We start from the raw sequence: 17,444 nt of genomic DNA, 5'->3' as shown, positions 1-17,444 counted from the left end.
TTTTTCCTTTTTGTGTGTGTGTGGTGGGGGGGGGGGGGGTGTAGCTGCTATAAGCACTTGGGAACCTGCCTGCCAAGTCGTTAATATGCCTGTGTTCTGGTGAGCTGTGTTTGCAAATTTGAACTGCATGTGTATTTGTCAGCATTCCTTGTTCTGTGGAAGGCTGCGTTTTGATTTTTTTTTTTGGGGGGTGGGGAGGACGATCCTTTAAGCACTTGGGTACCTGCCTGTGAAGTCGTTAGTATGTGTTCTGGATAGCTGTGTTTGCTTGTGGTTGGGGGGAGTGTGTCTTTGGAAGTGCCTGTAAGCACTTGGGAACCTGCCTGCTTGCTGTTTTTATCTCCATTTGTATTTGTCTGGTTTTCTGGTTGTGTGGAAGTGTGCGTTTAGATTTTGGGTGGGTTGGGGGGGGTGAGGGGGTGCAGACGTCGAGTCAGTGGTTAGTTTTGTGTGGGTGGTCATTTCTTAGGGTGGCTGCACATACAGGGAGCAGGAGCATGGGTATCCAAATAGTTTTGTCCTTCCAGCGACGTTCCTCTTTTCTCTGTGCTGCACAGAAAGTGACTCGTGCTGCTGAGTCTCCTTGGAAGGAAAAAAGTCAGTGTGTTTGGTTTTTAGTGTATGGGAATGATGGCTGTGTTGGGGACTGGAAACCGAGATTAACCAATGGGCTTCCTTGCTTGTGTGTAGTAATCGTCGTGCACCATGGCCGGAGTTGGAGAGGAGAGGGAGGGCAGTGGAACGGTGAGCGAGCGGCTGTGGGAGGGTGGGTGAGGGGGACTGTGGGCAGGGGGACGGGGTCCAGCGCCGATTTTGGTTGGTTTTGAGTGTATGGGAATGACAGCTGCATTGGAAACAGAGATTACCCAATGACAATCCGATTTGTTGAGTGTCATTGCTCCGCCCTCAACGTCACCACGTTGTGACGTGGGGGTGGGGCAGACACTCATGCGATCTTGCAACTATAAATTTAGAACGTTGGAGGTACCTTTTATATATAGAGATGACAACCATAGGTCATTGCCTACCATTTCTTTTGTTGTTCTTTAAGGTTTTTTTTTTTTTTAATACTTAAAACTGGACCATATTGCTGTTTTCAGTTCTAAGTTTGTATTCACCAGCATTTAAGTATTTTTATATCGAGTATACATTTTAACAGTAGTTCTGCAAGATCTCCTTCCAAAAGATAGATTGAGGGGCAGTTCAAGTATAATGATCCTTACTCCTGCCACTGCATAACAAGTGAGGATACCTAAGCGGAATATGGGAGATTACTACAGAGATGACATGCTGTTTGAGAACATAGAACATATATACAAGAAAGGACAGTTTGACACAGCCAGTGATAATTGTAAACTGCCAAGAGCCGCCAGTAAGTATGGCAGTATAGCAAATTCTAATAAACCATAACCACTTAGACCTGTCTTCTGCATAGGTTTGAGCAGATATGTAGTGTCTTCTCTCTCTTTGTTAACTAAGGACTTTTGTTTCGGTTAAATGCCTGCTTGAATTTTGCCATTGATTTGTTTCCTATAGTGTCCACTAGAATTTTGCTTTAGGTGTCTACCACAATGTGTGTGGGGGTAGATATATATCCCATTCCTGTAAAGTTTCATTCTTTTATCTTCATATGGGGTTAGAATCTATATATGGTGACAAAAAAAAAAATCGGTGGCGAAAACAATAACAGCATTATTCTATAAATTGCATTTAAAGTTAGGTTTATAGACTAGTGCTTACGCTTTGGAATTGCGCCTAACTTTAGGCATGGTCTTTTGTACCAATTGAAACAGTGCAAATCCTTGCACCTAAGTTTAGGTGTAGATCTTATTCTGTAGCTATGCTCATAAATTCTAGGAACGCCCCCGATCCACCCATGAACCTCCCATTTCCGTGCCCCCTTTTCAGACTTGCGTATAAAATTTAGGCATGTGTAGCTGCTAATTAAATCCAATTAATGCTAATTGCTTAGGTTGCCAATTATTCGCACCAATTGGCTTGCTCAATTAAGACTGCACAACTCAAAACTCATACAATCTGGAGGATGATTAGAGCTGTACTGAATATTAGTATTTGAACTAAATCAGCCCCCAAATAGTATATGGAATATATTGATATTTGGCTGAATAGTAGTCTGAAACGGACTGTGAAATGCACTATAAAAATTTTACACAAGATTCTCCAATATCTGTGCTAGGTTGCCATGAACTTTCCTTTATACTTCCAGTTTGACATTTGTCTTACGAAATGAACATTCATGTGTTAACAATGTTCATAACTTTGGCTTTAAGTGACATTATTTAGGCTTTTATATATTATAGAAGAGTTATCTAATGAAAGAAAGTGTTTGTTCATTTATGGCTCATCTTAATCAAGGTTTTGTTTTCTGCTAATTGCAATTGCCCATTATTATACTGATGCCAAGTTGTCTAGCTTCCCTAGGGCCCCTTTACTAAGCTTGTCTAAAAAGTGGCCTGCGCTTTCACTAGTGCATGGGATTCCCCGCAAGCCGAGGCCACTTTTAGTGGGAACTTTAAAACAATACAGGAACGTAAGACCTTTGAAGTCAGAATGATTAAATATTTTGACACCCACCAGACAGGACTTAACAACAAAGATCTGGGTTTTCTAGCCCATTATAAACCATAAAATTGTACTGCTTTGTCACCCTCCTATCTCCATGCATATCCCCCTGTCCCTCTTCCTGTCTCTCACCTATCCACCCCCATCCTGTTAGACTGTCACTGAAATTCTTTGATGTTCCACTTACATATACTGTCACCTGCCAACATTTGCTTATTTCCGATCTGACGAAGAAGGGCAATCTTCGAAAGCTAATCAAGAAATGTATTATGTCCAATAAAAAAGGTATATTTTCTTTTCCATGTTTTATTTCTATTGATATTCTTAAAAGTGGACACTGCTGGACTTAGTATCGCTTTTAAATTGCTGTGCCTAGAAAGAGCTATTCAAATGTCATTTTAATAGAGGTTGTAATTTCAAATGTTCAAATTTTTTCTTAATATTAATAGACTCTTGCCCATCTGATGTAAATTTAGTCAGAAATCCTCAGATTCTATAGAATGTGCCTAGAGATCTACGCTGAAGTCTAAGCATATTCCAGAACCTGTGTAACTTAATTGGCTTAATAAACCAATCAGTGCACTTAAGCAATAACTAGCACTTATTGTCAATAATTAGAATTTACGTGCATAACTTGCTAAGCGTATTCTTTAATGAACGCCTAAATTGTAAAGCATGCAGTTCAAAAGGAGCATGACTATGGGTGGGGAAATGGGCATTTCATGGATGTTCTCAAATTTAAGCATTCAGTTATAGAATATGACCCAGTCTGCCTAGCTCTATGTGCAGGGATTTACGCCATGTTTTCATTGGTATAAATGGATGCATGTAGGTTTAGGCACTGGGATATCAACTAATCATGTTCTATATACCACTCCTAAATATTATAGAATACACTTAGGTGAGAATGATTTCCATGTAAATTTTCCAGGCGTCATATATAGAATCTCCCCAAAAACTCAAACAATGTTTTCATTTTGCAGGAATTTATCAGTAAGGCAAAATTAGTGATGATAGAATTAAGCATGTGTGTAAGATTTATTTTAAACACCACACGAGTATCCTCCGTCGTTCCAACTTTTTAGCCTGATATTTACAAGTCTTCAAATCAGAACAATTCTGTCTAATAGGCAGAAATTGTGAAAAAGGTTGACTATCCTTTAATTTTGGGGAGTGACAGCTTTCATATTATAAAAAGGTGTTCTGACTGATCTGTGGTTTTAATAAATACTTTGGTCATTTTTCTGTATACTCAAATGCTGGTCACAAGAGTTTGATCATGACATGAGCTGCTTGAGGTCGGATTCAGAACCCTTCCACAGTACCATCTGTGAATCGGGCACCATTGGTTTATGATTATTTAAGATATGTTCACAACATTACATTTTATGGACTTTGTTATATTGCACTGAAAGATTTTTCCACTAAAATTAATATAGTAAGAAAAATATAAAAATTGTATCGAGGTTTTTCTGAACCAATGAAAGAGGATCCACTATATGAATGCAGACTATGTTAATTATCTGCTTCTTGTGACTGCTGAAGTCATTTTTCCCATTTACATTCATATTGGAGCCTCTCTTTTGATGTGGCTCACTGTTAGTTTATCTGACCCCATTTTTCGTAGTTTACACTGGTCTAAGACCTCTCCTCACATATTTTGAATATACTCTTGCTCCTATCTTATTTTTAAGACTTCTAGCATATGTGTACAGACCTTTTAAAAGTTTTTTTTTTTTTTTTGTTAGTATCTACAAGCTGCTTAGCAGTTGATTAGCAATAATATGCCGTCTTTAATCTGCTCTCCTCTTAAAGGCTCCCTGGCTTGCTTTTGCCTTTGTTGCAACCTTGTTATCATGCCCTAACTTCCATGTTTTCATTGTATCCTTCAAAGTTACCTTACTCTGAATTCTGCACCCCTGAGCTATTGTTGGCTTTCCTCCAGCTTCTTCACAAACAAGTGAACACATGATCTAAAATTCTCCATGGATATATTGCTAGCCACAACTTAATATTTATTCACTGCAGTTTGAAGGAACCAGTACTTGTATAGGGTGCCAAGAGAAATTAGTACAGTATATAAAAACAATTGTCTTTGCAGGATACTGGTGAAACCTAGAACTGGATACAGTTTAAAAGAGAAGTCCACAACTCCACAGAGATGCAGACTAGAGTTTTTCAAAGAGAAGATAACTCCCTGTGGTGGTTTTTTTTTTTTTGTGCAGACCCTGCACTATTTTAGTTATTTCAGATGATGAATGCTATTAGATGGGATTTACTAATAAGGAAACCTTAAGCCCTGATGGACTTATGGATGGTTTTGCAGCAAAAATTGGAGCAGCAGTGCTGTGGACTGGACTGTTTCCTCTGACAAGTGTGAGGTACCCCAACAAAGTTGTCAATTTGAGCCAGTGGCAGAAGGGAGAGTTGCAGGGACTTGTACTGCTACCTCCCCTGATGATTCATGTCCATTCAGTTGGATTAAGACTGGTAAAACAGATTGTGTGGGAGTCATATTATGAACTGTAGTATTATTGCTGTCTACAGAGGTGATGCCTGTTAACTTTAAGAAAGCTAGTATGTGACCAGTTTTATAGAAATTAATTAAATGCCATGCAGCCTAGCCCCTCCTGCTCTATATCTAGCCTTTCCTTTCTAGCAAAAGGTTTCCTGGTGCAGTTATATAACTATATTGACTTGTACTGCCCCTTAAACCTTAAGCAGCATGAGTTCAGGAAGAATTATGGCATCAGCTCTCTTGAGATCCATGTTTGACAGACTGATTTGAGGCTGGAGACGAGGTTCTGGTTTTATGTTCACCTTAGAATTTCTGTCATGGATTTCTGTTACACCTATAGTCAGTTGGAATTGGGTCAGTTATACTAGAATGGTTTCAATCCTACCTTAGAGGGCATAAACAGCAGATAAAGTTTGGTGTAACATTTTTTTCAAGATGGTGGTGCTGGCAAAAATTATAATCAGATTTTTTTAAAAAGCATGGGATAAGCACAGAGAATCTCTGGGAAGAAAGTGAGAGAACCAGAGTTCAGCTAGGCATGAAATGGACAAACTTGATGGTCCTTATGCCTCATATTTGCCATCATTTTGTGTCCACCTGTACATTTTAATTGTTAATATCACTGACAGATTTCTTGCAGTTAAAGAATAGAATAGCCATTACTTGTGAGGAGGAATAGCAAGACAAAGTTGGGACCTGGAGCAGGTTAAACACATGGTGTCAAGCAAAATTTAAATACCCATCTCATGTTAAACAGGGCATAAAGGTTTAACCTGCACGGAGAAGCAGGTATACTCTGCCTGCCTTGTTGGGCAGACTAGATGGACTATAAAAGTCTTTATCTTCTGTTATTTACTCTACTATTTTGTTTACGATGTTACAAGTGTCTTAGAGGGCTTCTATTACAACAGAAGCCCATGGTATATGCTATTGCTAATTTGGTTACTTTAATACTTGATTTTGCTATGGACTTTTATGCAAACCATTGGCTATCAGCTTATAGTTCTTTGTGTATCTCCTTTCATAGGTGCAAATCACTCACAGTAGGAAAAAAATCAGAAAAACTACTTGGCTTTTTTTTTAATCATACTGAAATAAGTAGACAAGTACAAATCAACAGAAAACTCCCAACCCCTCTCTTCATAGCTTCAGAAAGTTGGGTGGAGTGTACTTGAAGGGGAACAAAAACATCAGTAAAGTGTATAAGAAAAAGTGCACCAAGTAAAAGAAAAGGCAATAAAATTCTTCTCTGCTTATGAGTGCACAGTAGCAACAGCCCATGGGAATTTTGTCCCCCCTGCCCCCCCCCCCCCCTTCTCGGCGGCCCTGAAATGTGCTATCAAATACACAGGGACTCCAGGACCAGATTTGGGAAACACTGGTCTAACCAGCCCTTTGAGAATTCCTTCTCCCAGTCTCTGCCTTTTTCACTGTGTGAAATTGTGAGTGGTTTGATGATCCTGGCCCCCACCTGATATACAAATTTACATCGTATTACAGGTCTAACAATGTGTGTTCTTCTGTCTACCTGAATTTCTTCCACACCTAATTAAAATAAAAATCCTGCTCATCTTCTGAATTGGTGAAGTCACCCTTCTAACTACTTGGGTCCTAGCGAGGTGCTCTTGTACAATAGCTCTCGTGTGCCCAGCACTGACTTGTTATATAATTTTTTTCCTTTCTTGCACCTCTTACATGTATTTATAACCCAGCAGGCCAGTGTTGTGCATTTCTCTTCTAAATCCTGTGCTCATTTTGAAAATCTTTCCACTAGCTTTTTAGAAAGCATGTTTACTTCAGACGCTAAAATTTTAGCTTTAATCTCTGATTTCACTCTGTTTTGCTGCTTCACATCTTAATCCATTTGTGAGGCAAAAGTCAGTTAAAAGGCAGTCTATTTCTCCAACTGCTTTTTGATCTGCCCTTTCTTGCTGATTAAGCCTAGAATAGTTATGGCCTGTTGAACTAGTAACTGTGGCCACAAACTCTGGCCAGGCCATGGGACTCAGCCATCTTCCCATGAGTTTGACTACCGGTACCCAGTGTCTGAATCTAAGCCATTCCAGTATATGGACCCCTTCCTGTTCTGCTATTTTGTGCCCATCTTAAATCCAAGCATCACTGAAAGTGGCAAGTAGTCTGTATAAACTGTAAGCATGCAAATCCAGAACTATTTAATACGTTCCAAATGTAGCATGCACATCTGTGACATTTGCAAGTATCAGTAAGCAAATATCCAATCTTACATTAGACTTGAGCTGTTAAGATATTTTGCCTTCTGTTAAGTTCAGCTACTGAGAGAAGAAAGGCAGTGATCAGGTTGACAAATGTTCTGGCCAGGTGGTAGTAACATAAACAGATGTCTTTGGGTCTTCCTGATGGACTACACATTGATGTCATCTTCCCACCCCTCTCTAAAGACCTGAGGAGAGTGAGGGGGGAAACAGGACTATATCTAGCACTGCACAGTGATGAGCATTTTGTGGTTATTGGCCGAGGGTGGGGGGGGGGGGGGTGCCACGTGGTTCATTGTGTCAGTTATTTTGTGGCAGCCTGGTTGGAAAAATGCTAGGTCCTGGCTGCTTTATACATTATACGAATTTGATAAGTACACATTTTAAAGCTCTTGTATATCATTGATAGCAGCAGGTGAAACATCCATGTAGTTGACTTCAAAATGTACAGGAATAACACAACTTGTCTTTCTGCTTTATTCTGTTGTATTTCTTTGATATGGCCCTTCAGCAGGTCTCTTCTTCAATTCTAGAGATTCCAGTGTTGCACTTGTGTGGGAAAAGATTGATGAACCTGAAGTAGACTTCCACGAATTTGAAGATCTGTTTTCTAAAACTGCTGTTAAAGAGAGGAAGAAACCCATTTCTGATACTATCACCAAGACAAAGGCTAAACAAGTGAGTATTCCATTTCAGTTCTTGGTCCCCAGTATTCACGGTATAGCAGATGGCAGAAAACACACTACTAAGATTAATATGCTATAAAACCAACACATTCTATGTGATTTTGAGAACTTATAACAATCGATAAACAAATATTGCCATGTTAGACTGAAAAAAAAATGTGTATATATATATATATATATATATATATATATATATATATATATATATATATATATATATATATATATGTGTTGGACTTTCCTTTTGGTTGGCTGCCATGTTTTAAAGTCTTCCTGCTCAGCTGTTTATTGACCCAAAAAGGAATTAGTTTGCTAATGAATGCAAAACCTTTAAATGAAATTTAAGGAAAATGAATGTCTGCCTCCAGAGTATTTGGCATCTGATATTGTACATGGCCTTGTTTAAGCTGGGCATTAACTGGAAGTTGCATGTAGTTAAGAAATAAAGTAAAGTAATATGATTATAGTGGCTTATGAGCCTAGCAAAAAACTTTAAAGGGTCTTGTGACTGTTTTTTTTAAAATTTGTATGTCAATTTCAGTGGTAAGGTACAAAGCAAACAGTTAAATACTTCAAAAAGTTAACTTAAATATTTGGTGTTTACCATACAAAAACATAACACAGATATTGTGGGAATTGATGAAAATTGTAAGTATTCCAGATTTTTCTGTTTCCAAACATAATACTGCGATCACTTTTTTCCCCAAAAGCGCCAGTGTCCTACCGGCCATTGTCAGCAGGGTTGCCCTAATTTCCCAATAAACCATTTCTAGCATTAAGAAAAAGGTTTGCCATATAGAATCTTTGTTTTTGTTCAGCTTTTGTTCTGAGGATCCATATTCATTATGCCTGCTTACTGTTTCATTAGTAGAGCTGGAGAGTGTTTTATGGATCAGTACTGGGTAGAACTGGAACACAGATGGCATGGACACTGTACAAGCATTTTGATTTGTTTATCTCAATATGATATTTTAGTAAATGAATCTTTGTAAGTCTAAGTGCTTTGAAAATATGCCTCTTGTCACATATGGAAATGACTCTTTACCAAGCAGTCCAGTGATGACCTTTTCATGGTTTGTTTTAGTGCTGATTGATGCTTTGGTGGCAAGACATTCTCTTAAGAAAAGAGTAATGTTTAACATGAGTCTTTTCTGGATCCGGAAGGTCTAGAAAATTTTAGAACTGTCATATATCCCTTTCCTGTCAAAATTAATTGAAAATGTGTTCACTTTTACATCTGTGGCGCTTTTTTTTCCTCCTCCAGGACACAGACCTTTTGTTAGTAACCTGGATTTTTTAACATGAGCATAGGAATCCACCAAGAAGTCCTTCTTGGTGGTTGGATATGATATCCTGATTTACTGCATGACTATGCAGGGACTATTTGAACAGTTCTATGCTGGTTTAGGTTTCTTGAAGGATGCACACTGTTGGACTGAGCTCAGCCCTGGTAGCAAGTAACACCCCCCTGGGGTTTGTATTATCCCCTATCCAACATAGTATCAGCAAGGCATCCTGAGGACATTAAACTAGAAGCCAGAGGCTAACTGTGAAATCTACACAATGTCCAGCTGTGTCATGCTTTGAATGGATAATGGATTCTGAAAGGTGCTTACTCAATTTTTGGGCTGTTTTATTGATTGTAGCAAACCACTCGAAAATCAGTAAATGAAAACACTCCAGATTTTTCATCTTCTGGCAAACATTTACATATTAATGATTCAGGCATACCCCTTTCAGCACTTTTTCCCAGGCTTTGCTTTATCACTTCATATTGCTTTTGCTGTTTTATTACAAGGGGTTTTAATTCTTCATATTCCATCACTAGCCTCATCACGTTGATTGAGGCTTCACCTCTCTACACCAGCTCTTCAGCCCTCACCAAGATGTCATCAGGCTGCCAGGAGGGCTTAGAAGAGCCACAAAGGATGGTAGTTATCAAAATGCGTTACAGCAATAATGGGCATTTATTTATGTCTTAACACATGTTAAAAGGCACTAACGTATATTATCATAACACATATTAAAAGCAACCATGGGTTACACAGTAATGAAATGCCAAGTATGCAAATGATGCAAAACCGTTCATTACTATGTAAATTCAATAATACAGCTTGTAGTGAACCCACAAACCACATTATTCCTGGAAAAATACTGCCAGTAAAAAGCTGACATTTTTTTCTGTTCTGTGAGCATCTCCCAGGCCACTTAAAAGCTCTTATATGGCATCTTGACCTTAGTGACAGTACTGTGAGACTGCCACATGGGTTACTGGTATCATTTTGAAACTAGTGCTTGAAGGGGCAGTGTCAAATAGGGATCACTCCCTCAGATACGAATGTTGGCTAAACGCTGAAGAATTTTTTTACAAAATTGAAAGCAGCAGATAGATCTAATGTAATTAGGGTATTTCAGTTCTGGAGCCACATCTTGCCAAGGATGTAAAAAGACTTGAAGACCAGAGGAAGCCAACAAGAATGATGTGGGGCTTGTGTCAAAAGACATATGAGAAGAAACTGGAATTTGTATACTGAATTTGTATACTCTAGTGGAAAGAAGGGACAGGGGAAATACGATACAGATATTTAAGTATTTGAAGGGTATTAATATAGAAACAACTCATTTCCAGAGAAGGGGGAAATGGTAAAACTAGAGAACATGAATTGAGGTTGTGGGGTGATAGACTTAGGACTAATATCAGGAAATTCTTTTTCATGGAGAAGGGTGGTCAATGTCTGGAATACCCTCCCAAGGGAGGTGGTAGAGACAAAGATGGTAACCAGAATTCAAAAAGGTGTGGGATGAACATAGAAGATCTCTATTTAGAAAATTAATGGTTAAAAATAAATGGTTGCATGGGGTGGATGTTGAGTGATGCTTAGATGGCAACTCGAGCTCTGAAGAACTAAGGCTTGTGCCAGGCAAACGTGTACAGTCAGTGTCCCTTATATGGAGATCTGGTGTAGGATGGGCTGGTAATAGCTTCAATGGCATCTTCATTCAGCTACTAGCTGGAACGTGAGCACAGTCCTAGCAAACTTTTACAGTCTGTGTCCTGCAAATGACCAGACAGATTTGGATAGGGTGGAGTGGACTTAGACATCAACTCCAGTAATTGGGATGTAAGAACATTGCCAGGCAAAGTTCTACAGTCTGTCTCAGAAATGCCAAAGAAAGACCATGGATCAAGTATTTGATATCGCATTCTTTGGTTTAATTATGAATTGATAATGTGTGACTGTTAGGCAGACTGGATGGACCATTCAGGTCATTATTTGCCATCATTTACTGTGTTATCTATCAGTGCTGAGTTCTAGTTAAATCTGTAATCATAACTTCACATCCCTTCCTCTCTTGTAGGTGTGCTTCAAATGGCCCCCAGATTCTATATAGTGCACCTAGAGATCCGTGCTAAAATCCAAGCGTACTCTGTAACCATGCACATAACTTAATTGGCTTAAGCCAATCAGTGTTAACAGCACTTAAGCAATGAGTACCAATTGGCAATAATTAGAATTTACACACAATTTCCTAAGCATATTCTGTCATGCACTGCGCCTAAAGTTTAAGGTGTTCTGGCAAAAAGGGGCATGGTTATCCGCGGCGAAATGGGCGTTTCAGAATTTATGCATGTTTTTATAGAATATGGCCCTCTGTGCCTAAATCTATGTGCCAGGATTTATGCCATGTTTTTGTTGGTGTAAATGGAGGTGCATATTGTTAGGCACTGGGATATCAACTAAGCATGTTCTGTATACAGTGCCTAAATTTAGGCACTACTTATAGAATACACTTAGGTAGAAATGTTTTCTGGGTGGATTTTCTAGGCTCAATATATAGAATCTGTCCCTTTATGCCCATACTCGTATTAAAAGCAGTTTCAAGCTTGTCCCATTTAATAAGAGGCATCTATCAAAAGATAGCATTCCTTGGAATTTGGATGATGAAAAATATTGTTACTCTTTTTTTTTTTTTTTTTTTTTTTTTCCTTGCAATGGTCCATATAATTGAAACCCTTCAATATATTATTAATAGTTCCTTTGTTCTCCAAACTAATATCTATTTCTGTGATATTAGTGTGCTCTGTCCATAAAACTATGGCACTAAAATGTCCATCACTATTAATATTCACACATTCTTTCATGTGGGTCCAGATTTTCACCTATGTCCCTTAATACATCTTCTCAACAAACTGTCACATAATTAAGGATTTTCAATTATATTCCATGATACATCTTCTCGACAGCTATTCAACAGCTATTCACAGTTCATGATGTGTCTTCCAACAGCTACAAACAGCTCTACACAAAGCTTGTGTTTCGCCCAAGGCGTCTTCAGGAGCCGTTCATTGTATCACCATACCACAATGGATTTACTATTAATATCTACAGAAGCAATTTATAATGAGCAATACAAGGATTAGCATACTCCACATTTCACAAATCTTACATTGTTTATTAATTCATCTAGTGATTCGTCGGGTGATAAGCGTTCATCTAAAAAGGTGCAATGAACAGTGTAGGGTCCAAGGTATACAAAACGCGCAAACAGGGCAAGACCCAATAACTGACATTTATAATTTTTCGTTTAAACAATTGACGGATTCTCAGTTACAAGTGTTAAAATATGGGTTGTCCTTTGTACCCTCTACTACATATGATCCCTTTAACACCAGAGTGGATTTAATAAGATTCTTTAGGAAACTGAGTTTGAAATTATTCTTTAACGATGTAGACAACAATAGGGATAAACCTCAGGAGTTTTGTGAGACCTATAGGCACAAATCTAGATGGATTCCTCCGGGTCAATGTGACCCTGTAATAGCTACATTCCAACAGTTAATAAGAGAATTGGAGGAGGTGGAGAATCAGGGTAAGAAGATGTTTAGGAATTTAAACACTTACAAGAGGCTTTACAACAGTTAATGAATGATGACGCATTGGTAATTAGCCGGGTAGATAAGGGAGGGGGGTGATGATGGACAGATCAATATGCGAAGCAGAAACAGAGAGACAATTATCTAATGAACAACATTATACAAAGTTAATGGAAGATCCTGCTAAGGAATATAAAGAGTGAGTAGAAACATTAATTAAGCCAACAACAATGGTATTATGTCTTTGAAGGAATTAAAGTATTTGTACAATGTACAGGCTAATGTTCCTATTATATACTTTATTCCCAAGATTCATAAGTCCACATCAGCCCCCCTCCCCCCCCCCCCCCCCCCCCCCCGGGGAGACCCATAGTCTCGGGAAAAGGCTCCTTGTTTGAGCCTTTGTCTTAATATGTTTTTTTCTTTTGCAGCATTTTGTACCCCAAATTACGTCGTATCTAAGGGACTCCACGCATCTGGTATATTGAATGACATACCAATTCTAGTGGATTCCACCATTATGTTAGTATCCTTGGATGTCAATGCTTTGTATATGAATATACCCCAGGAAGGGGTTAAACAAATAGTGGTGTTGTATATGGGGAGGACTGAGTTATCAAGTTTACATAAAGAACTAATAAAGGATATGGCGACTATATAGTAATAGAGCACAATTATTTTAAATATGAACAATCATATCTGCAAGTAAAAGGAGTGGCGATGGTAGCTACTGTAGCTCCCACTATTGCGTGCCTTTACGTTGCACAATTTGAGGAGAAATATGTATATCCATCTCAGTATTATCAACATGTTTTAATTTGGAAGCGTTTTATAGATGACATATTGTTTATGTGGATAGGAGATAGAATCCAACTGGATAATTTTATAGATTTGAATTTATGTGATCCAAATATCGCTTTCAGTATGGAATTTGATAGAGAATCAATACACTTAGATATTTTTTCAGTGGAGATCGCATAGGTACATCCCTGTTTAGGAAAGACACCGATAGAAACTCTCTACTTCATTTCTCAAGCTACCACCCAAGAGATGTTAGGGAGAGCATTCCTATTGGTCAATTTTTGAGGGCAAAAAGATTGTGTTCTAATACTCAGATGTTTTATAAAAATGCCAAACTGATGTCAAGATATTTGAACAATGCAATTACTGTAAAAAAAGTAATTAAAAAAGCATACAGGAGAGCTAAGTATGCCCAACGGGAGTGGCTTCTCCATACAACCCATAAGTAACGGTATGTGTTTTACCTTATTCCCCTCAAGCCATGGAGATTCGTAAGGCAATATACAAATACTGGGATATATTAAAGGTCCACATGGTTTTCAAAGACAAACCTAAAATAGCATTCAGGAGGGGTCGGAATCTAGCTGAGCTGACATCGGTGAACAGGAAATTACACAAGAAGCCCTGGGGCATGGGGGGTGGTTATACACCATGTTTATCTTGTAGCTACTGCAAATATGCAATTAGAGGAAACTCCATATATAATTATTATATGCAAAAGAAGTTTAATATACGTAGCTCCACTAGTTGTCTATCGGAAGGAGTAATTTATTTTTGTTTGTTACATTTGTATCCCACATTTTCCCACCTGTTTGCAGGCTCAATGTGGCTTACATGGTACCGTAAAGGTGATCGCCAATATCGGTATTAACAAATACAGAGTAATGTTATGGCAGAGTAGAGTTCATGTGTGACACACATTGGGGAATCGTAAGGAAGAAGAGCAGTTATGTCCTGCATGAGCTTTGGTTACGTTGTGTTGCAGAGTTTAAGTTGGATCATTAGGATATGCCTTTTTGAACAGGTTAGTTTTTAGTAGTTGCCGGAAGTTTAGGTGGTCATATGTTGTTTTCATGGCGTTTCGTAGTGCGTTCCATAGTTGTGTGTTTATATAGGAGAAGCTGGATGCATAGGTTGATTTGTATTTGAGGCCTTTCCCGCTTGGGTGTTGGAGATTTAGATATGTTCGTGTTGATCTTGAAGCATTTCTGGTTGGTAGGTCTATGAGGTCTGTCATGTATCCCGGGGCTTCGCCATGGATGATTTTATGAACTAGGGTGCAGATTTTGAACGCAATACATTCTTTTGATTGGGAGCCAATGCAGTTTTTCTCGTAGGGGTTTGGTGCTTTTGAATCTCGCTTTTCCAAATATAAGCCTAGCTGCTGTGTTTTGAGCGGTTTGGAGGTTTTTTTAATGATTTATTCTTTACATCCTGCATAGATTCCATTGCAGTAGTCTAGTTGGCTTAGTGCCATGGATTGTACCAAGTTGCAAAATATTTCTCTCAGTGGGGTGGGGGGGGGGGAAGGTTTCACTTGTTTGAGCTTCCACATTGAGTGGAACATTTTCTTTGTTGTAGCTTTCACTTGGCTCTCTAGCATAAGGTTTCGGTCGATTATGACTCCGAGAATTTTCAGGTTGTCTGAGATAGGGAGGGTGTAGTCTGGGGTGGTTATGTTGGTGGGTTTATTCGTGTTGTATTGGGATGAGAGGATGAGACGGTGTGTGTTTTTTTTTCTCTGTTAAGTTTTCCTTGAAATGCATTCGCCCATGAGTTCATGATGTTCAAGCTGAGTTTGATGTCATTGATGATTTCTATTGGATCATGTTTGTAAGGGATGTATATTGTGACATTGTCTGCGTAAATGAAATGGTTAAGGCCTTGATTGGATAAGGACTTGGCTAGTGGGGTCGTCATTAGGTTGAAAAGGAGCGGTGATAGTGGTGATCCTTGAGTTACTCCACAATCTGCTTTCCATGGTGATGATATGTTCGAATTTGATTTCACTTGATATGTTCTAGTAGTTAGGAAACCCTTGATCGTTAAGTACATTTCCACCAATACCAAAGTATTCTAAGATGCTTAGTAGGATCTTATGGTTTACCATGTCGAATGCACTAGACATGTCGAATTGGAGGAGAAGTACACTTTTGCCTGTTGCAATTTCTTGTTTGAATTTAGCTAAGAGAGTAATTAGTACTGTTTGAGTGCTGTGGCTGGAGCGAAATCCTGATTGTGATTCATGTAATATTGAGAATTTGTTAATGTAGTCAGTGAGTTGTTTGGTTACCATGCTTTCCATCAGTTTGACTACCAGTGGGATAGATGCTACTGGGCGGTAGTTGGTGATATCGTTTGGGTTTTTTTTCTTTGTATCTTTTGGTATTGGGGTGAGTAGGATGTTGCCGTTTTCATTAGGGAAGAGACCATGTTGAAGCATGTAGTTTAAGTGGGATGTGACGTCTGCTATGAAGCGGTAGGAAGCGGATTTTAGTAGGTAACTGGGGCAAGTATCCAATTTACAGTGAGTCTTGGAGAACCTGTTGATCACTTGGTTGACTGTTTCAGCTGTGAGGAGAGCGAAGCTTATCCAGAACCTGTTGGGTTGGGTCCATACACTCGATGAAGTTTTTGATATCTATGATGTTCTGAGGTAGTGTGTTGTGTAGGTTTATAATTTTTTCATTGAAGTATATTGCAAGTTTGTCTGCAGATGGGATGTCTTTGTTGGTTGTGGTGACCAAGGTGGTATCTAGTAGTTTGTTCACAAGCTGGTATAATTTTTTTGTGTCTTTGTAGTCAGGCCTGATTTTGGTTTTGTAGTATAATCAAGTAATAACATGCCCATGTGGGAAATGGTATGTGGGACAAACCACTAAGAGAATCAAATTAAGGATAGGAGAGCATTTGTGTAATATCTGTATAGCATGGACAGAAAATCCGTTGGTCACACATTGGATAGAAATGAAGCATACTGAGCAAGATTTAAGATTCACGGTATTAATGCAGGTCGATAGAGGCAGAAGGGGTGACTTACACAGAAACTATTAAAGATAGGTCTGCCACATGAATATTATTCGCTGTTCAATCACCCCTATGGCATTAATAAGGAGGTCGAGTGGAGTGAACTTATCTGATGTAATGATTATAAGGAACACCTGAATTTTGTAATGACGTCAGGACAGGAGGGGGCTGGTAACTTAATTTAAGGGCAGTCCTAACTGAAGTAACATAACTTGGTTGAAATGGTTGGAACCGGTTGGTCCGACCCGAGTTTGTTGTGCTAGAAATGTTCATGAGATTGAATTTGCAGCGACAAAGTAAATGTTTATAAAATTGTAAAAAAACATAATGTAAGATTTGTGATATGTGGAGTATGTTAATCCCTGTACTGCCAATATCATTATTATAAATTGCTTCTGTAGATATAGTAAATCCATTGTGGTATGGTGATACAATGAACGACTCCTGAAGATGCCCTGGGTGAAACACAAGTTTTGTGTAGAGCTGTTTGTAGCTGTTGGAAGACACATCATGAACTTTGAATAGCTGTTTGAATAGGTGTCGAGAAGATGTATCATGGAATATAATTGAAAATCCTTAATTATGTGAGTTCATTGAGAAGATGTATTATGGGACATAAGTGAAAATCTGGACTCATGTGAGAGTATGTGTGAATATTATTAGCGATGGACATTTTAGTGCCATAGTTCTATAGACAGAGCACACTAATATCACAGAAA

General features: G+C 38.6%; 1 protein-coding gene across 1 annotated transcript in view; it reads left to right on the top strand.

Moving 5' to 3' along the window:
- The window catches only part of FMN2 (formin 2), a 434,815-nt gene that overhangs the window by 148,059 nt on the left and 269,312 nt on the right, over positions 1 to 17,444 (top strand). Inside the window, exon 7 of the mRNA XM_030196386.1 lies at positions 7,869 to 8,013. Within this exon, the coding sequence (XP_030052246.1) occupies positions 7,869 to 8,013 (145 nt within the window). The remainder of the gene's footprint in view (positions 1 to 7,868; positions 8,014 to 17,444) is intronic.

The sequence above is a fragment of the Microcaecilia unicolor genome, chromosome 3, assembly GCF_901765095.1.
Source record: "Microcaecilia unicolor chromosome 3, aMicUni1.1, whole genome shotgun sequence".
NCBI lineage: Eukaryota > Metazoa > Chordata > Amphibia > Gymnophiona > Siphonopidae > Microcaecilia > Microcaecilia unicolor.
The sequence above is the reverse complement of the archived record's forward strand: the minus strand, read 5'-3'. Positions and strand labels throughout refer to the sequence as shown.